The sequence below is a fragment of the Chrysoperla carnea genome, chromosome 2 (genome assembly GCF_905475395.1).
Source record: "Chrysoperla carnea chromosome 2, inChrCarn1.1, whole genome shotgun sequence".
Taxonomy (NCBI): domain Eukaryota; kingdom Metazoa; phylum Arthropoda; class Insecta; order Neuroptera; family Chrysopidae; genus Chrysoperla; species Chrysoperla carnea.
In genome coordinates, this window is record NC_058338.1 from 10,350,264 (window position 1) to 10,371,452 (window position 21,189).

A 21,189-nucleotide genomic window follows, 5' to 3' on the forward strand; every position below is an offset into this window, starting at 1 on the left:
AAATCGACCCAGTTAAAAAAATTCACCAAAGAACACGTTTAAAAATGAAAACAACACTGATCCGAAACATTCTCTTAATACCCAAAGAAACCATGCCAATGTCTAGAAAGATTCTCTTAATACCCATAGAAACCATGCCAATCTCTAGCTTAGATCGTAATATACCTAATTAGATTAATAATAATGAAATTTGATTTGAATCGAACTCATAAACTTTTTGATTTTCCCCATAGTTCTAACCAAAGAAAAATTGTTTTGTTCTAGACAGCTACTAGACGTTTAGGACTATGCTGTACAAATTGCGGCACTCGAACAACAACATTATGGCGTCGAAATAATGATGGTGAACCTGTTTGTAATGCCTGTGGATTATATTTTAAATTACATGGTGTAAATCGACCATTAGCAATGCGAAAAGATGGTATACAAACACGTAAACGTAAACCAAAAAAATCATCGAGCGGTGGAAGTGGCGGTAATTCAACGCAACAGCAATCGAATGGTACAGGGAGCGTTGGAACTGATCGAGATGATGCTTCGTCAACGCCTGTAAATGGTATGTGACTCTCTGTTATAAGATTTTAATGCTAAGATAGAATTCTATCTAGCGATAGAAAAAAAAATTACTGGTGTTAGCTCACATAGATATATAATATTCAACGGAAATGTTGTTTACAATATTGTTCAACAACAAAAATTTAAATTTTTATTTTTATTTGGGTCACTTTTTCTTTTATTTATAATGAGCAATTCTTCAAAAATGTAAATCGCGACTTAAGTACAAACTGCAAAGTTTATACAGTAAAACTTGATTAAGTGGGACCTGGATAAGTGAGAAATCCCCATAGCTGGAACTCGTGGCGCTGACATCTTAGCGTTAAAATCTCATACATTCCAACTACACATCTTACTGAAATACATTTGTTTTATATTTCAGATTCAAAGCATCATTCGTCATCCCACAATGATAACAATAACACACCAAATTCCTCGTCGTCACATCATGCGTCATCTGAATCACCGTTAACATTAGCCATGCTATCAAAAGTGAATACAGATCGTCCATATTTAGGACACACATCGCTCTTATCACCAAATCCCTTAACAACGTCACATATTAAAACTGAACCATCAATTTATCATCCACATGACACAACGCCACACGGACATGCGCACCACGGGCATCATCACCATCACCATCATCATTCACCAAGTGCGGTAGCAACATCATCGGCTGCAGCCCAATATAATTGTTTACAAGGACAACCGTATACTCATTCGATGTACCATCATCAGCAAGTATTTGCTGGATTTACGGGTAAAATTTTTTGCCATTTTTTCTAAATTATATTGTCTTGTTTTTAAGGTATTTCTAACGCAATGCGATTAAAAGTAGTTTTGCACGTTAAATTCCATAGGGGTAGTTTTAAACGACATACAGCTTTAAAAAAAAGTTAGGACCATTGAACGTCTCTGTTGGGTACTGTAAAATTACAAAAGTTGTCCATATTTAACAAGAAAAATGATTTGCTAAAATGACTTAGCACCCGGTGCATATCGACTTAGACCTTCTGGGTACGATTTATTTTGGAAAGCCAAATCAAAAATTAATGAAGCCAAAAAAAATACTACAAATTAAAATAAAAAAAGACTGTTGGTTTATAAACGTTTAAAAGGATCCTTTTTGTTTCAGGTTCAAATGCAGGTGGTGCAACTACGACCCCTGAAATGGCCTATCATCATCAACATCATGTAACAGCTGCTGCAAAGTTAATGGCGTCGTCCTAATTTGAACAAAAAACGAACCCTCTTTCTCAACATAAATGAACAAAATTGAACATAAGAAACAAATTTATCAATTTTATCGAAGTGCAATATAAATATCGGTTCCGTCACTAAAAGCCCAAAATATACAAATGAACAAGAAAATCTGCCACAATCAATCAAAAAATTAGCCATAAAATAGTCACAAAATTCACGCAGCCAGCTTGATCAAAACTGAATTGATTGGCTTTCTCAAAATTTAAATTGTACATAATATAAGGCACTTTTGTTTCGTAAATATAACAAAATGAAAATACGGGGGATCGAACCCCGGATCTTTCTTTAAAAAGCTAAATGGCTTTTGTTCCCTCCTTTGAATTGGATCAAACGAATCTCCATTAAAATATTATATTACGTACTATTCATGTAAACAATTTTACAATAAACAATTTTAAACAATATATTTCAAATAGAATAAATTATCATGCGTTGTAAAATCATTGCCCACAAAAAAGAAACATGTAAATAACTACTCCACCTTTAATTAAAGCCAGCAAACATTTTTTTTTTTATAATTTGCAACAAAATGAAAATTTTGGCAGTCATAGTCCTAACGTTGCCCAAAAAACAAACCAAGCAGGAGCGCTATCAAGAAAATCGGATTTGTTAAATGAAACACCGGCTTAAAATTGATTAATTCATATCTTCTTTTTTTTATTAATGATTTTCTGTATCGCTTACCGTTCAAAATTTTTCTAATTTTGGACTCTGTTAAAGTAATTCCTCTGTATATATAATTACAGTGGAACCTCGATAACTCGTACCTCGTTAAGTCGTAATCCTCAGTAGAGAGAAGATTAAACTGATCGCGTTAGGTATATGACTAACGACACATTTTTGGTTGAATTTTAATTTATAAATAACGAACTTGTAGCGTACAAATGATGTACGCGGTGGCTTTATACTCAACACTACATTTTTTGTAAATAATTTTAGTTTTAGTAATCATTGTAAATGTAATTCATGTATTAGAAAAACAAATTTTTTCTTTAAAATAAAAATTGTAAAATATATTGATTTTTTCAATATTATTATGTACTGTTTTTTAGATCTTTTTTTTTTTTTGTAAATATTAATTATTAATTAATTATCTTATTATAATTATTAAAAAAACAATCACAATTTATCAAATTTTTAAATAAATAAATCACTTTCAATGTAAAATTATTGCAATCATTTATTTAATTCCCTCTCTCTAAGTCATTTCCTTATTCAATTTATTATACCAACTCAAAGATGTAAACCTTTAAAAATCATCTTGTATTTGATTAATGATTACTCAGCAACTTAGGCCAACAAATAAGGTAAGGTTAGAGTTTACAGACTTAGCTGACCGCTATTCGCACCATGTGTGAGTTTTATTGAAGGCGTTTCCATGGTAACGATACACTACTTTAATTATAGAATTGTATGGATGCATATATAATTGTATGGATTACATTTATCACTTACATTGAAAATTTAATATTATTGTCTCACAAATTTAAATAAATAATTATGATAATTTATATTTGAAAATAATATTTGTGAAATTTGATTTCTTATTTTCACAATTTTGAATCCATTAAGTTTAATTAATTAGTGTTTTTCAATAATTTTAGTTTGACAGTTTCTATAAGATTAACATGTAAAGAATAGGGCTTTTCATTTTCAAATCATGATTCACATTTGTTTCGTACTAAATGATTTATAACCAATGTGATAAAATGAATAACAAATACCTTCTATCTTAGTCCTACTTATTGCTGTCAGTACGAAAAAATAAACTCTGCACTTGCGCTTATGACATGATGAAAAGGCCTATTGCAAATTAGTCATAACAGCCTCCTTTATCGCCAAAATTTTTCACTGGAAGCGCTGGCATCGATTTTATTGTCCCTACCATGACTACACACACAACGAATACAAAACTAATATTTACATTTTTCCAAGAGTAACTTAATTGTACGTACCTAATAGAAAATAGTCGTTAAATATTAAATAGCATGGAAATTAATTTTGGTAAAAACTACATTCAGTTTTTCCATATTATAATTTATAATTTTCACCCTAAACTCTTGTAAATAATCTGTTGTTAGCTTATTTGAAGGACATTCAAGTGTTAAATTTTACTCTTACGGTGGCTATACATGTAGTAAATAATTATTCCCATCAAGTCAAGGGGAAAGATTCGGGTACCGCAATGCTAATTTTAGTACCTATAGAATATAATAAAATATAGAATTTTCATACTCACAAAAAACAAGACGATTTTCCACAATTTTTTGCAATTTACTTGAAAAATATGCATTTAAGAGAAAAAATAAGTCAGTTCAAAGTTATCGGAAAGTTGGACTTAAGCATTAAGTCGGGAACACCATCAAAAATTGAGGTCCTGTCAGAGAGTAATGGAACGGAGTTTATTAAAAATTAAAAAGATTCATAAAATTAAAGGCTCCAAGATCAGAGAAAAATCAAACGTTACTGATGTCAATGTTACAATTAAATAACTAAAGTGGTTTTGGACTGGTCATATAACCAGGATGGAGGGTTTGCGGGACATCGGTGGATTCGATTTGCAGTCGATCTATTGTAGTTCAAAACTAAACTCCTCTATTAAATCAAAATCTTTGTTACCTTTAACGAAACGTTTACCTATAAATAATAAATTGATTTTATTGATGGCAGAACAGTAAAAAAACAGAATGATATGTTTATATTTCAATGGTTATGTGAAAAGTTGACAGGTCACACAGCCATGTCAATCAGTTCACAATACAAACTAACCACTTATTATCATAAACATAACATGATCAACACGACACGACGTTGATCAAACGTTGACCACTTCAAAAAATAATAATACGCTATACCTATGTACTTATACTGTACAAACAATAAGTTTTCCACCCTTCAAATTATTAGGGTTGACAAAACTTTAAAACCTACTATTTTTTTCACCTACTATTTTTGAGTATTTTTTTCAATTCTTTTTAATTACCAATTTACAATGTTGTTAACTGAATATTATCCCTATCCCTATCCCTATATATTATAAATGTGAAAGTAAGGATGTTTGTTTGTTTGTTTGTTACGCTTTCACGCAAAAACTAGCGAATGTTTTTTAATGAAATTGTACAGCAATATAGCTCATACATCAGAATAACACATGAGCTATAAATTATGAAGATATAGATATTATTTAAAAAACATTAAATTTAATCTGGCATTTACTATTTTAAATTTTTACAGAAATCTTTAATTTATGGTTCAAAATAATGATCACAGATGGAGCAGAATGATCATCATTTTGAACCAGAAATTAGAGATTTCTGTAAAAATTTAAAACAGTAAATGTCAAACAATTCATGGCTACCTTTTCTTTAATACTCAATGAATTATGACTATTTTACAATTTAAAAATTTGAAAACTGTGCATGTCTTTTAGCTGCGTAAAACAATCCCTTCAAGTGTTATGGAAGGGGGATAAGTGAGATCAAGAGAGGTGGAGGCTATAAAGCGATGATTTTTTCTTTAAAAAAACTAGAGAGATCCCTTAAAATCGAATATCAAAGGTAAGTAAGTGTTGAAATTACAGGAATATGTTCAAGCGACAACAACTACCCCTATAATAATAAATCCTTAAACTTTCTCGTTTTTCTTTAAATTTTCAACAAAATCAAATAAAATTTACATTAGGCGAGTTTTAACTAATGTTGATTGCAAAACATGTTAAAAATCCGAGGCACCCTAACTATAACAACTTGATAATTCACAGTTACAAGTTAACGAGCGTTGAAATAACAATGATATTACAAAATATTTTAAAGAAAGAAAATGAAAATACGTTGATTATGATTTTCATATAAAAGCTGTGAATTTTCTAAGATTATCGTCATTTCATTATTCGTTATCTTTCAATTTAGATTAATTTTCTTTTCAAAACTGTATATAAATGGGTAAGAAATGAATTGAAAATATTTCTAAAAATATATTTTTAAATGTGAATATCTGCAGGTCGAACTTTGCCTGTTCCAGTTCCGTGTCGTGTATGTGGTGATAAATCATTTGGGAAACATTATGGAATTTATTGTTGTGATGGTTGTTCGTGTTTTTTCAAACGGAGTGTTCGAAAAAATATTATTTATACATGTATAGGTAAAATAATTAGATTCAATGAATTTTACACTCCCCCCCCCTTATCCAAGCAAGAAGCAATATTTTTTTCGTTAAATTTCCAAGGCCAAGTTCCTTGGTTAGCATGTAGAAACTAGGAGGGTTGTCGCAACACTTCAATACATTTTATAGCTTTACATTCTCGAAATTTTAAATGTATACCTAAAGAGAATTAAGCCATGTTTTCTGTATTTCGTAGCTGGTAAAGGAAATTGTATAATTGATAAAGCACGTCGAAATTGGTGTCCATATTGTCGTTTAAAACGATGTTTTCAAGTACGAATGAATGCAGCAGGTATTCAAAAATAACTACAAAATTTAATAGGACATTTAATATTAAACTCAAAAAAAAATTGTTTAAGCTGTTCAACAAGAACGAGGTCCAAGAAAAACAAAAACTACATCGTTAATTTCCAACGCTACTTATAATCACAGTGATATTTATAATCCAAACTTTAGTCAAATAAGTAATATACTTGGATCTAACTCCACGGAACAGTTACATTTAAATGGTAAGTTTTAGTAGTTTTATTATATCTAATTCATTTAAAATTTCAATTTCCAAATCTTTTTCGTCATCATTGAGTTCGAGTAAAATCAGCAATGAGTTCGGGCAAAAGAAAAATCAAAACAAATTTCAAAAATTCGTAATATAAGTGATCAGGAATTACATTGAAGTGATGACTAATATCAAGGGGATGTAGCTCAGTGGTAGAGCGTTCGCTTTGCATGTGAAAGGCCCGGGGTTCGATCCCCCGCATCTCCAAATACTTTTTACTTTCTTCTAAGATATTTTTAAATTATTTTAAACGTTCGTTAAATGAGTGATCAACAATAAGCTTCACCAATTGATATAACAAGGGGATGTAGCTCAGTGGTAGAGCGTTCGCTTTGCATGTGAAAGGCCCGGGGTTCGATCCCCCGCATCTCCAAATATTTTTACATTCTTTTAAGATATTTTAAAATTATTTCAAACATTGCTTAGATGAACGATCAACAATAAGCTTCACCAATTGAAATATCAAGGGGATGTAGCTCAGTGGTAGAGCGTTCGCTTTGCATGTGAAAGGCCCGGGGTTCGATCCCCCGCATCTCCAAATTTTTTTACATTCCTTTAAGATAGTTTAAACTTATTTCAAACATTCATGGCATTTCAGATGGAATTCAATATGAATTGGCTGCACAAATTTTATTAATTACGATTAAACAGGCCAGACAAAATCACCTATTCAACGGAGTTTGTAAAACACGTCAAGATATAATTTTAGCTAATGTTTGGCCAGCATTGTTTATATTACATGCAGCATATTGGCCATTAAACGTTTCTGAAATATTGTACTCCGCTGTAATAGTGCATGATATTCAATATCAACATATCAGGAAATCGATTGAAATATGTCAAAAATTACATTTAAACACTACTGAAATTTTATTATTGGAAACATTGATTCTGTGTCGTAGAGGTAAGATATTTACATATTTTATTTAAAATCTGATTATAATCGTGAAAGTTTGGATGAATGGTTGGATGAATGTTTGTTACTCAATCACGCCAGAACGGCTTAACGGGTCTGGATGAAATTTGGCACAGAGATAGATTATAGTTTTGAATAGCACATAGGCTATATCCGAGTAAAATAAATGGTTCACGTGTGATAATTTGTTTTAATTTTTCATAGAACAAAAATTCGGCATGATTTTTTGCATAGGTCGTGGTAGTTTAGGGGTCAGAAAATGACATAGGCTAATTTTTATCCCGGAAAAATTCACGGTTCCTATGAGATAGCATGCAGAAATCGTTTTTTAAAAGGTTTTGTTAAAGTTCGTATATAAATCAATCAATCTATCTATATTATACACATAAAATGCTTTGTCCTGAATGACTGGCTGAGTGACGAACTGACGGATCAACGCACAGCAGCCAAAACCGCTGATCATAGAGATCCGCAACTTGGAAGGTGTGTTCTCTGTGTGACATCGTAAGCATCTGATAAGAAAGGAAAAATTCATTCAAATACGATAAAATTTGACCGAAATATAAAAAAAAAATGTTTTTGAATCTTTATGGCCATGACTTTTGATCATTCTCTATGTCGCTATATCTATGGCCGATTCTCATTCGAAGTCCAGAGATGTATTGTGTCACCCAAAAGAAAGACTCCGTAACCGCGCTTAAACCTTTGTTTTGAAGCATTTACGGCGTTTAGAAAAGTTCAGTATTTTCCCTATTCAAGAAGGTATTCGTCCGTTATTTCGTGATTTATTGCTGAATTAGTCACATTATGAAACAAAGTAAATTCTATAAGTTTATCAAATAACGATTAAACAATATTACACTAATAATATTTTTTAATTTCAGAATTGGCAGAAACTCCAACTGAAGATAAACACTTTCAAACTATTCAAGATACAACTTTATTAAATTACAATCAAAAATTTATATACTCAAAAACAAGATTAAACAGTTTACTATTACTAATATCCGTATTATTTTTACAAAGCAATCGAGTTCACTTAAATGAAATGCTATTTAAACCAATTGTTGGTAATGTTAATATTGAAACAATAATATCTGCTTTATAAAAAAAAATATGAAAAAAATTTGGAGATGCGGGGGATCGAACCCCGGGCCTTTCACATGCAAAGCGAACGCTCTACCACTGAGCTACATCCCCGATGTTATTTACAAGTTCTGTTATATCATTATATTCCAGTATAAAATTCCTGTATTCCAGTTTTACCTGATGTATAGTTAATTAATTAAACTACTTAACATATTTTAACCATCAATTAAAATAGAAAATGATTTTATATGGCTTTCTCTTATCTTTCACAAAGTTTTTGTAGTTTTTTGTAAAGAAATGATCACAAAGTTTTTGATTCAAATAAACGGATAATATAAAATAGTAATCTTATTACCTTCATTAATATTCATTTTTCTAAATTTTTATGAAAAACTAATAATTTTTTTTTTTTAAATTAAAGAATACTTATATAATTTGATACTAGTTGACAGCACTTACTTTCAAGCTGTCAAATTGGTAATTCAAATTTAAAAGCTAGATAGCGTAGCGAAACAAATTTTGATGATTAGACGTATACATTAGTTTAATCTAAGTAAAAAATTAATTTTATAAATTAAAAATGATTAATATAAATAATAGTTTGTTAAGAAATAGCGTCTTATTAATTTTTTTCTTAAATATCAATTGCTGGAGCACAAATGTTAATGGTAAGTTAGTAATTTCAAGTTATTCTTTTTAAATTCACATTATAATGAACACTAGATGACACGCGATTGGTCCACGATTCCTTTTTAAATTTTTATTCTTGCGTTATAATATTCCAATAAATTTTTACAGAATCTTTTATTCGATAATATGGTTAAAAAAACATTATTTGAAACCTAAGTATAATGTATCGTTTATGACCTTTTAGGGTACTATACGATAAATTTTCGTCGGGGGGCGGTATTAATTAGAAAAAAATCGTTCTGGGAAGAACTAAACACTAATCTTGAATAATATATCATAGATTCGAATAATATGTTTAATAACGACGATTTTTATTTGATTGATATTTTTATACGTTTTTCCTAACCTCAAATTAAATGTTAATTATATTTTACAGCTGCAAAACAACGATATGTAACATGCGGCACTGTTCTAAAATTAATGAATTCCGATCTGCAAGTACGTTTACATTCACACGATGTAAAATATGGGACTGGTAGTGGTCAACAATCGGTAACAGGTACTGAATTGACAGAGGATGTAAACAGTCATTGGTTAGTAAAAGCAGGCACTGGTAAATTATGTAATCGTGGTGAACCAATTAAATGCGGTTCAATTATCCGCTTAGAACATTTAGCTACACATAAAAATTTACATTCACATCGATTTGAGTCGCCTTTATCGGGGGGTCAAGAAATATCTTGTTACGGTAGCGGTGACGGAGAAGGTGATTCTGGAGACCACTGGGAACTAGTTTGTTCTGGTGATAAATGGCTACGAGATGAGAGTGTCATGTTAAAACATGTTGAGACTGATAAATATTTGTGTGCGACAGGACGAGCATTTGGCCGACCTATTAGTGGACAAATTGAGATTGCTGGAGTGTCCAGTTTACGAGGATCTGTTTATTGGAAAGCAGCTGAAGGATTATTTTTACATGCACCTGAGCCTGAATTATCACATACTGTTCACACGGAATTATAAATATTTTAGGAGTTTTTTTTATTTATTTGTAATTGTATGAGTGATTTTTTTATCCATGGCGGTGCATGATAAAATGGCGATTGATCTCGTTATGTTTCAAGTGCCGTCCTTGGCTATTGTTTTCGTAAATAAATTGCTAAGGGAATTGTAGTTAGAGCATTTTTTTAATTGTAAATTAGTTTTATTTAAAACAAAAAATTTGTATGAATGTCTTGCATTTATTTCTAAAACACCTTTTGACTAATTGAGTTTTTTGTAAGAATTGGACACAAACAATTTACATTGGAAGTTACGTATATGTAAATAATATTTAAAATAATAAACGGTAACTTATCAACCTCAAAAAAGTTTTCTCTTCCATTCATATTATCCATTATTATAAAGTTACGTCTGCGTTATGTCCGTCCGTTTTGGCGATCCGCATGTCCATTTTCTAAGTATAAAGAAAATTATAAATCCTATATATATATAAAAGAAGAAACTGATCGATCAACGCATTGCTGAAACCACTGCCGGATCAACAGGCATGAAATTTTGTACACACTTAAGGAACTCTTTGCTAATTTGGTGGCGGACTGCACACAAAATTAGCAAAGAGTAACATTCATAATAAGAGTAACAATGACTAGCTAATTCTTACTGATGATAACTACTTGGTAGTCGAAATACGTATTTATAAAATACAAAAAACTGATCTAGGAAATTGGGGCAAAAATCGAAATTTAGTTCACTGTAAGTGCCTTACTCCAGGGGGCTTTTTGGACAACATTTTATGTACAGTAGAGTTGCCTATCTATTTATGTAATAATTTATAATCTGTGATTAAAGCGCCAGTATTTTGATAAAAACGTAGTCTTTATTTTGGTGTTTTATTTATGCATTCTTATATAATTAAAAATATTATTTAAAGAAATTGGCTCCCTCTATATGATAAAATAAGAATACGTGTACTCGACTTAGAGTAAGTGTAAATTCAACTTGAACTAAATAATTTTTAGTTACTAATTTTGTAAGAGAAACTTCATTAAAATTAAAAAAATTCATTTTCATTTTTTCTAGCAATGTTTTCAATAAACATTTTAGTTTTTCATATATCAAATATAACATTTGTTAAAACTTTTAAAGTATAATTTTAAATATTTTAAGGGAAAATGATAATGCCATCTATACACAAACGAGTGAACTTCTATGCAATGACGGCTTACATTAGTTCATTTGTTCACCACTTTCAGCTACTTAAATGAGTTCAGTTGAACCCAAATCTTAGCTGACCACCATTATTGTGTACTTGTGTGTGCTTGTTGTTGGCGTCTTTGACGCAAATTTGTGTAACATTTCCGAAAGAAAATTTTCATGATTTAACGAAAATGTCACAAGTGGATCGTAAAGTAATTTTAAAATCCATGCGAATATGTCGTTTTTGCTTGACAGATCAGGAACCATTAACGAGTATTTATGAGAAAGATGTTCGTTCCAAAAATTTAATTCCATTACCGCTTCAAATAATGGCGTGTGTATCAATTGAGGTTTGTACTCATGATATCAATATTAATTAAAAATTTTCAATACATTTTTTTTATTCATAACAATTCTTAATTGTAATTTAGGATATTATTCAAAGCTTTAATAAGGATATTTCAATATGAAAATTGATATTTTAATGGCGATGACATTTTTGTGCTTTTCGTTTCAACTTACTATGCCACCTATTTAATGAACTTGTAAACTCTTGAACACCCAAAATATATTTTTCAATTTTTTTTAGGTATTTCAAAGTGATGGTATGCCTCAATTAATATGCAAAATATGCCGATTACAAACTAGTAGATCGTATAAATTCAAGACTCACTGCAAACAATCTGATGATGCTTTAAAACTCTTCCTTGCTACTGGAAATTTTAAGAAACCAAATCTAACTATCAAGGAAGTTCTAGAGGTAAAAGTCTTTTTTTTTTTGTTTAAATCTATTTAGCCCCAAATTTCTATTTTTATATTAATACCGACTTTTGATCCAAAAAAGAAAAGTGAAAAGTCAATTTTTTTTTACATTTAACGACAGATGTCGCTTTTTTCTGATTTACTGCATAAATCTACTTTTAAAAGTTAATTTATTGCTCAGGAATTGGTTCTCAATGCTTCAAAATACTTTCTGAAAACTGAAATAAACCTAAAAATGTAATTTCTCTAATTTAGGATGTTGTACCATTTTACTAACGTTTATTTTATAAACACATTCTGGTATCTCTTATTCTGATAATAGATGTCTCTCATTTAAGAAAAACTAATTTTATATATTCCTACATGAAGTATAGTTATCTCTATCCGGGGACACACTGTATATTATTCAAGAGAAACAATTTTTTGTTAGAAAATGTGCTCTAGGAGAATTTATTTGTACATTAAGAGGTGTTCGAAGAATCCTTTTCATGACTATTAATTAAGAATTCTAGAAGAATTATTTTTATTCGATAGAAAACTATTTTTTATTATATGTATATACTATAATTTTTTTAATAGATTAACTTTATTAACTAAATTTAGCTTGATGAAGAAGAACCCGAAGATCCATTGAAATTAACAGAAGAATCGCCAAAACCTCAAGGTCCCCCAGCAAAACGAGCCAAACCAAATTCTTCAACAACACAAAAATCTGAAAATGTTGAAAGACATCAAGCAACTCAACGAGAAAAATCAATTCAAGAAGAAATTCAAATGGAAGAAGGGGAAATTTATCAGGAAGATTACAGTAATGAAAATGCTACGAAAATGGAAGACGTTGAAGAATTGGAAGACTTGCAAGATGAAGAAAACGAAAATTATGAATTTGAAGGTACCGTGGAAGAATCGGTGGATTCCAGAGGAGAAGTTACAAATATCACTCCAAATTTAAGCGTATATGCCTGCACAAAATGTGATCGATCATTTCCATTACAACAGCTATTAGAAATTCATATGCGGAATCATGGACGTGAACGAAAATTTAGTTGCCGTCGTTGTAATAAACTATTCTTTTCGAAATACGATTTGGCTAAACATACAGCTGTGCATACCGGAGAAAAGCCATACCAATGTGTGGCATGCTTGAAAACATTCGCTCGTCCAACATTGTTACATCGTCATGAAAAAATTCATGTTGAAATCCCCAAATATTTATGTACAACATGTGACCGAACATTTTTAGCATTAGAAGAGCTTGAACGTCATGAACAAATCCATAAAAAGGCGAGACCCTACAGTTGTGACAAATGTGATAAAAGTTTCGCATTCAAACAAGGTTTAGAACGACATCAAGAAACACATCGCACGGATAAACCACACAAATGTAATTATTGTACAGAAAGTTTTGATACACCAGCAAAATTAGCTCGGCATGTTACCACACACGCGGGTATACGTCCTTATCCATGTAAATATTGTCACCGTACATTTTTATTAAGCCATCATTTAACGAGACATTTACGGGGACATTACGCAAATCCACAGCAAACATCTAGTAAACCCCAGTATAATTACAAATGCAGTGAATGCACGATGCAATATAAACGAAAAGATGGTCTTATTGGACACTCCACAATTCATTCAATGGTTTCCCTTAAATGTATATTTTGTTTTAAACAATTCGACGATTTAAAATTAGTTCGGGAACATGTAAAATCCCATATGTACGGTAACATTTATCCGTGTGAAAAATGTAATTACCTTTTTATTACCGCTAAACATCTAGAAGATCACGAACAAAATCAATGTGTTGGTAATTTAGATAAGGAAGAAGAAGAATTTGAGCTATTTGAAGCGACTAATGCGAATAATGATTCCATAAACATTTTTACTGATCCAGAAAATTCGATCAATGATGAAGAAGATAATACGCAAGATGGTAAATCTGAAGCAGATGAAGCTAAAATGAATACATCTGAGCAAGATAATTCAGTGCGACGTTCTTCACGACCTACAAAAATCAAAGACTATGCTCAATTTATCAAAGATGAACTTGGCTCGGAATCCGAACATGATAGCAACGCGGAAAACGATGATTTATATGAAGAAGATGAAAATACTCAACAGAAGAAAGTACCTAAAAAAGTTGAAGACACGATTAAACCAATAATAAAACCTGATGGTACGAAAACTTATGCCAGCAAAGGCCAAAAGAAACAAACTGCTAGTGCAACCATAGTCAAACCAACTGAAACACCTCAACCAACTGCAGCTCCAACTCCTTCGGTAAGTATTGATTTACCTCAAGAAAAATGGACAAAAGGTGAAATTATGGAGATGAAAATTGGTGAGAAAATTGTGAAAGTTCAAAAAGTTTTGATGTCAAAAGCCGAAGTTGAAGAAATGGCTCGACAGGGTAAAATTAAGATGAAAGGTGGAGCTATGTTATTAAAACAACCGATAAAGAAATCGGCAATCGATGGCACAAAATTAAAGTCACCGATAGCAGCATCTACGCCATTACCGAAAATTAAGAAAAATATCACTGCAAATAAGAAAGACGAGAATGAAACGACACCAAAGAAATCTACTCCGTCAATAGAAAGTAACGAAATAAAAAAATCAGTTCGTACTTATGGTACGAAAAAAGTTAGTACTACTACCCCAGTCAAAATAAAAGAGGAACAACTACAGGCAGTATCAGAAGAAACTGGTGAGAAGACAACGGCAGATGTACCGGAAGATACATCCCAGATAAATGTAAAGTAATTTTACAAAATTTGTAATTTTATTTTGTTTATATAAGTCATTAAACGTAGCGTTAATGCCTTCTGATCAGTAAAGAGTTGTGTACAAAAATTGGCGGAGTATTGATTCCAAGAGTATTTTTGAATTAAATTATGAAAGTTACAACTCACAAGAGCTACGCTCTCAATTCGAATAAAAATGTTCGTTTCTCGAATAGACGGTTCGAAAAAAGCACAATTTATTAATATTCGTTAGTTTATACTGTACAGGGTGTTCGAAATTACTACTCTAAATTTTAAAATGTGAAAAATGTCTAAAATTGGAGAATGATACTCGGAACTACTCGGATGAGTATACAAAAATGACTCAATCAATACTTTTTCTTAACTCTTTCAAATAAAAGATACAAAGAGTTACATAATTACTTAATAAACATCTAACGAACCGGATACAAACTTTTCGCAGACTGAAGGTTGCCCACCGTTGACCAAAAACATAAAAATATATCGGAAAGATAAAACTAGACTGGCAATGATGTTATTAAGAGGAGATAGTGAGTAGATGATCAATTGGAGCGTGCTAGTGCTATTTTTGTTCGAAATAACGTGTTTTCGATAACCCAATGGATTTACCACTAGTACAAAATGATGCGCAAAATGTTAAAGCCTATAACTCCGTTGTTTTGGTGTAAACTATAACTTTCATTTTGATTTATCACGAATAAAAATTTGGGGAAGTCATTTTTTCACATCTTGTACATGGCCTGTATTGAATTATTAAATGTTATTTAAATCCTTTGATTTATTTTGATGCCTTATATGTGCCAGATTTGATCCCTTATAATAAATATTATTAAAATATTTACAATGTTTATAATTATTACAATACAATTTTTTTTAAATAAATGATTTAATTATGATTATTATTTAATAAATGTTATGGTCAATATTTTGATTTTTAATTGCAATTCACATTAATATAATTTGTAAAAACGTTTATAAAAATATATGAATACATGTATGGTAATAAAATTAATAACTATTCTTTATCTTTGTTTTCCCTATTTGCCTAAATTCCATGGAAAGACCGTGTTAATAAAGCAATCGTTTGTTCTTCATGTAAGTAAAGAAAGCCACACACACATAACTGATATTCCCATAATATCAGTTATGTGTGTGTGGTTAGGTTAGAGTGATTGTTCTGGGGTGGGACACACTTAAACCATAGGGTCCGTTGTGATACCGCGTAAATGAGTTGGTCCATCCCCGGCCACTACTCCATGAACCATTTGAAGCTGTTTAAGAACGGAAGGAGGGCTTTGACGTCTACTGACTTTAGGTCGGAGAGGTCGTCAAAGAGAGGCTGGCTCAAGTAAGTCCATCTCCTCATGCCCAGCCAGTGTCCTGTGATAGTCGTAACAACTTTGCGAACAGAGGCCCTTGGAAGTGATATGAGAACTTCGGAACACCTACGATTGTACTCAGACCATATCTGTCTTGTAGTACCACAAGCACGTTCTTCACTTCCCATATAATACAGACTATACAATTTGAGCCCTCACGGGTAAACAGTGATGTCTTGCGAAAAAATGTCTCAAACAAAAGCTGTTCATTTTTTAAGGAACATTTTTTACTTTTAAACTATCTCTAACGATTTACAAGACCCAATTGACCTATGTTGCTCATTTACGAATTCGGCCTCACTTTTTAATTTCTGAACACGCTATAAAAATTTCAACTGGATATATTTCTTCGTTTCTGAGCTATCCTGTTGAGAGACAGACGGGCGGACAACCGAAAATGTACTAATTAGGCGTTTTCATGAACTCTTATACTAAATAATTGTTCGTAGCATCAATATTTTTTAACGTTACAAACTTGGGACTAAACTTAATACCTTAATTGAACTATGGTAAAAAAATATTTTTATGTAATATCGTTTCTACCTACCATCACTACACACCCAACGGATATATTGCTACCTTAATACCACAACAAATAAGTCCATATATTATTAATTTGGGATCAAAATAGACAGTCCTCTAACGAGTAATTTTTACCTTTTTTTTGCCACACTATTTTGTTAAAGCCTGCGTTTAAGTATGACGTTTTGAGAAAGAATTACTTTTTCTTTATTACTTTTTAATAGCTTTATAGCGAACTTTTTTCCAGTTTTAGATTTGTCTCTGCTAAGATTCTAAGAGCTGCAGGTTTAAGAATTTATAAATTAAAGTACACCTAAATCTATCGTATATCGTTATGATTATAAACCATGTGATGAAACGTGAATAAAAATGTTCGTTTTATACCGTTTTGTAATTCGTTTTAATTAAATATAATAATTCAAAAATGAAAATTTTAATTAAAGTTCATTTACTTCAAGTGACACGCAAACATCAAATTTTTAACAAATTAAAACGTACTTATTCAACATTTACATGGAAGAAGAACACTCCATCATGTCAAGACAAACTTGCAACTGCATATGTTCCAAAAGATGTTGAAAAAAATAAATATAAAAATTGGGAGAAAAATAATTATTTCACACCGAAATCGAACTCAAAAGAAAAATTTAGTATTATTCTTCCACCACCAAATGTAACAGGAACATTACATTTAGGGCATGCTTTAACTATAGCAATAGAAGATTCGATTGTTAGATGGCATCGAATGCGGAATCATTCTACACTATGGATACCAGGATTAGATCATGCTGGTATTGCGACCCAAGTGATTGTCGAAAAGAAGTTATTAAATGAAACAAAACAATCACGACACGATATAGGTCGTGGGAAATTTGTTGAAAAGGTATGGAAATGGACACACAAGAAGGCAACCACGATTGAACATCAATTAAGACAATTAGGTGCATCATTAAATTGGGATCGAATGGTATTTACAATGGATCCGCATCAAACCGATGCTGTAACTGAAGCGTTCATACAATTATTTAATAAAGGTTTAATATATCGTTCGAAATCGTTAGTGAATTGGTCGTGCACCTTACAATCAGCTATTTCAGACATAGAACTCGATCAACTTGATATAGTAGGACCAACTAATATTTATGTTCCTGGTTACAAAAAACATATTCAATTCGGTGTTCTGCATAAATTTGCATATAAAATTCATAATTCTGATGAGGAGTTAGTTGTTAGTACAACAAGACCAGAAACAATGATTGGTGATGTGGCAGTAGCTGTACATCCTGACGATGATCGATATTCACATTTGAGGGGGAAATATGTTTGGCATCCATTTCGTAAAGAACCAATTCCAATAATATTCGATAACTTTGTTGATCGTGGTTTTGGAACAGGAGCTGTTAAAATCACACCTGGTCATGATCGTATCGATTATGAAGTAGCTAAACGACATTCTTTACCTTCATTAGAAATAATTGATGAAAAAGGCTTAATTAAAAATGTTAACGAGAGTACATTGTTAAATGGTGTCAAACGATTTGATGCACGTAAAATAATCATTGATAATTTACATGAAATGTCATTGGCACGGGGTCAAGAAGATCATAAAATGATATTACCAATATGTAGCCGATCCAATGATGTAATTGAATATTTATTAAAACCGCAATGGTTTGTCGATTGTAAGAATATGGCGCAAAACGCAATAGAAGCTGTTCAAACTGGAAAATTGATAATTGAACCGAAAGTATTTGAACGCAATTGGTTTGATTGGTTAACAAATATTAGAGATTGGAATATATCACGACAATTATGGTGGGGGCATCGTATTCCTGCATTTCACTGTAGCGAAATTGATTCAACTGAAGACAAATCAGTATGGATTGCAGCAAAAAATGAGAATTCAGCTATGATGAAAGCTGTTAAAATATTAGGAACTAATAATATTCGAATTGTTCAAGACGAAGACGTCTTGGATACATGGTTTTCATCAGGTTTAATGCCATTTTCCGTATTTGGATGGCCAAAACAGACGAGTGATTTGAAAGAATATTATCCGTTAAGTATGATTGAAACGGGACATGACATTTTATTTTTTTGGGTAGCACGTATGGTGATGTTGGGTACAGAGTTAACTGGACAGTTGCCTTTTACTAAGATATTACTGCATGGTATTATTTGTGATGCAGATGGTCGTAAGATGTCTAAAAGCTTAGGGAATGTTATTTCACCAGATGATATTATTCATGGCATTTCTTTAAAGGAGTTAAATGGTCAAGTTAGAAAGAATTATCAATCTGGTCTTTTATCTGAAGCTGAATTTAAAAAGGCAACGGATGGACAAGCGAAAATGTTTCCAAATGGTATACCAGCGGGTGGAGCTGATGCATTGCGATTCACATTATGTTCACATAATATTAAAAGTCATTTCATCAATTTTAATGTAGCCGAATGCAATACAAATAGATTATTTTGTAATAAAATTTGGCAAGCAACAAAATATACGCGAAATGCAATAGATTGTATACAACAATATTATAAGAATATACCATCACCACTTGTAGAAAAAATTCTCACGAAACAAACAAGAACAAGAGTAGCAGCTGATTATAACTCTGAACCAATAATAGAAATATACGATAAATATACCAGCACCGTTTATGGTAGTCAAAGTATATCGTTAATGGATCGATGGATTATGAGCCGACTAACATATCTGGTTGAAATCGTCAATAAAGCTCTAGAAGATGCTGAACTTCATGTTGCCACCGGCGCTTTAAAGACTTTCTTTTATACAGAATTTTGTGATATATATCTGGAGTGTACAAAGCCTGGTTTAAAGATACTCAAAGAACAAGAAATTGCAAAAGAATCATTGAATATCGAAGAAGAAAAAGAAAATAATGATAAAATTCTTATAGCTTATGGCCATTGCGTTACACTGTCTACATGCCTTGAGGTTGGGTTACGCTGCCTAGCACCATTCATGCCGTATATGAGCGAACATTTATACCCTCAAATATTATTAGATGCTACATCACCACTAGTTACCAACATTAATGACGCTAACTTTCCAGTTTTTAAACAATACAAACAATGGCGTAATATCGAATTAGAGAAAGATGTGAATACCCTAATGGAATTGGTAATTGCAATACGTCGAATGAAAAGTATTAACATTGAAATTATGACAACACCAACGCCACCAGAAACTTCTATGAACAAGAAACAAAATCAAGAAAAATATTTAGTTTACATCGAAACATTGAATCCATTATACAAACAATATTTAAATATAATTGAAACATTAGTTGGTTTAAAATGTGAAATTGTTGATTCAATTTCCTCAATCAATAATAATCAATCACATATTGATAATAATATAAGGATTATATCGGATACAGTTGGATCAAATTGTACAATATATTCATTTACAACAAATAAAGAGGAGACAAATGATTTAACGTCGAAGAAAGAAATCAAATTGAAGAAGGAACTAGAAAAATTACTTATGGTCACGACACAGGAAGGATACATTTTAAAAGCATCACAGAATGTGAAAGATGCACATCGTGAAAAAATTAACAAATTAACGGAAGAATTAAAGAAAATACAAATATTAAAAAAACAATCGATGTAGAATTTTGATTTGAATATTTAAAATATTTTCAATTAAATTTCGACTACCATGTAGTTATGTCAATATAAATTAGCCAATCGTAATTACGCTTATGGGCGATTCCATGAAAAAGTTTAGAAGTATACCATGTTTGAAATATTTTTTCCTCGTAAATGTTAAGCTTAAGTTAAAATTTCGTTTTTTGTGTTTATAAAGTTAAAAGTTCAATTATTTTAAATTTTGTTAGTGAGTTTAATTCTTATTAATTGTACTCAAAATAGCATTTTAGTACATTTTTATACCTTTAAAATAATTTTGAAGTTCCTATCTTGTGTCCTGTATTATTAATTTCTAAAGTTTAAAAAAAAAGAACTCAAAATACAACTATTATTCAAACCAAAGTGGCGGTAGTGTCAGTCACGTTTTGTTCTGTAGTGTCAGCCACGATTTATATTCCTAATAAATTTGACTCTAATATACTTAGGCTCTTTATTTTACCATTTTCCAAATTTCCAAACAAATTATGTTCTATGTAATTTGGCCCCAGATTATTTTTAAAATAAGAAATACTGCATAAAGGAAGATATTCAAAGTTTAAAAATATTCCCGAAAGCGACTTTCTTTTGCATGTAGTGTCAGTCACATTTGCATTTTGTTAAATAAATCATATATCATAAGAGACAAGTTCTATGAGCACATTTTTTACTACAGAGGAATAATTGTAGAATCAACCATAAATCTATACTTAATTAAACTACAACCAC

The 21,189-nt window shown here is 31.1% G+C and overlaps 5 protein-coding genes and 4 non-coding genes across 10 annotated transcripts in view; 8 read left to right on the plus strand and 1 right to left on the minus strand.

Annotated features, from left to right (window-relative positions):
• Nucleotides 1-2,733, plus strand: part of LOC123291848 (GATA-binding factor A-like) — a 63,583-nt gene extending 60,850 nt beyond the window's left edge. The window contains exons 4-6 of one of the 2 annotated variants that reach the window (XM_044872278.1): nt 265-556; nt 938-1,318; nt 1,694-2,733. In XM_044872278.1, coding sequence (XP_044728213.1) covers nt 265-556; nt 938-1,318; nt 1,694-1,788 — 768 coding nt within the window. In that variant the 3' untranslated portion in view covers nt 1,789-2,733. The remainder of the gene's footprint in view (nt 1-264; nt 557-937; nt 1,319-1,693) is intronic. The other variant, XM_044872279.1, reaches the window with a different exon arrangement.
• Nucleotides 2,734-5,758: 3,025 nt separating this feature from the next.
• Nucleotides 5,759-8,562, plus strand: LOC123291479 (nuclear receptor subfamily 2 group E member 1). The gene is made up of 8 exons (XM_044871783.1): nt 5,759-5,762; nt 5,821-5,961; nt 6,179-6,274; nt 6,342-6,491; nt 6,841-6,845; nt 7,103-7,314; nt 8,255-8,271; nt 8,339-8,562. The coding sequence occupies exons 1-8, from the start codon at nt 5,759-5,761 to the stop codon at nt 8,560-8,562; spliced, it is 849 nt and encodes a 282-aa protein (XP_044727718.1).
• Nucleotides 6,674-6,745, plus strand: Trnaa-ugc. The gene has a single exon. It is a non-coding gene; the product is annotated as a tRNA-Ala (tRNA).
• Nucleotides 6,840-6,911, plus strand: Trnaa-ugc. The gene has a single exon. It is a non-coding gene; the product is annotated as a tRNA-Ala (tRNA).
• Trnaa-ugc lies at nt 7,005-7,076 on the plus strand. The gene has a single exon. It is a non-coding gene; the product is annotated as a tRNA-Ala (tRNA).
• A 20-nt stretch (nt 8,563-8,582) lies between the features above and the next one.
• Nucleotides 8,583-8,654, minus strand: Trnaa-ugc. The gene has a single exon. It is a non-coding gene; the product is annotated as a tRNA-Ala (tRNA).
• A 413-nt stretch (nt 8,655-9,067) lies between these two features.
• Nucleotides 9,068-10,500, plus strand: LOC123293213 (stromal cell-derived factor 2). The gene is made up of 2 exons (XM_044873956.1): nt 9,068-9,211; nt 9,610-10,500. The coding sequence occupies exons 1-2, from the start codon at nt 9,124-9,126 to the stop codon at nt 10,194-10,196; spliced, it is 675 nt and encodes a 224-aa protein (XP_044729891.1). The 5' UTR covers nt 9,068-9,123; the 3' UTR covers nt 10,197-10,500.
• Nucleotides 10,501-11,433: 933 nt separating this feature from the next.
• Nucleotides 11,434-15,714, plus strand: LOC123293185 (protein suppressor of hairy wing-like). The gene is made up of 3 exons (XM_044873917.1): nt 11,434-11,722; nt 11,962-12,132; nt 12,738-15,714. The coding sequence occupies exons 1-3, from the start codon at nt 11,564-11,566 to the stop codon at nt 14,901-14,903; spliced, it is 2,496 nt and encodes an 831-aa protein (XP_044729852.1). The 5' UTR covers nt 11,434-11,563; the 3' UTR covers nt 14,904-15,714.
• Nucleotides 15,715-17,221: 1,507 nt separating this feature from the next.
• On the plus strand, nt 17,222-20,549 carry LOC123291501 (valine--tRNA ligase-like). Its single transcript, XM_044871808.1, has one exon. It carries the CDS (start codon nt 17,231-17,233, stop codon nt 20,444-20,446), a length of 3,216 nt encoding a protein of 1,071 aa, XP_044727743.1. The 5' UTR covers nt 17,222-17,230; the 3' UTR covers nt 20,447-20,549.
• Nucleotides 20,550-21,189: the final 640 nt, after the last annotated feature.

Bases quoted from the DNA above. Each gene is read 5' to 3' on its own strand.
- LOC123291479 (XM_044871783.1), top strand. The intron at 5,962-6,178 runs GTAAAATAATTA...TGTATTTCGTAG, and splicing joins TATTATTTATACATGTATAG to CTGGTAAAGGAAATTGTATA. The intron at 6,275-6,341 runs GTATTCAAAAAT...AAATTGTTTAAG, and splicing joins AGTACGAATGAATGCAGCAG to CTGTTCAACAAGAACGAGGT.
- LOC123293213 (XM_044873956.1), top strand. From the start codon at position 9,124: ATGATTAATATAAATAATAGTTTGTTAAGAAATAGCGTCTTATTAATT. The intron at 9,212-9,609 runs GTAAGTTAGTAA...TATATTTTACAG, and splicing joins CTGGAGCACAAATGTTAATG to CTGCAAAACAACGATATGTA.
- LOC123293185 (XM_044873917.1), top strand. From the start codon at position 11,564: ATGTCACAAGTGGATCGTAAAGTAATTTTAAAATCCATGCGAATATGT. The intron at 11,723-11,961 runs GTTTGTACTCAT...AATTTTTTTTAG, and splicing joins TGGCGTGTGTATCAATTGAG to GTATTTCAAAGTGATGGTAT. The intron at 12,133-12,737 runs GTAAAAGTCTTT...AACTAAATTTAG, and splicing joins CTATCAAGGAAGTTCTAGAG to CTTGATGAAGAAGAACCCGA.
- LOC123291501 (XM_044871808.1), top strand. From the start codon at position 17,231: ATGAAAATTTTAATTAAAGTTCATTTACTTCAAGTGACACGCAAACAT.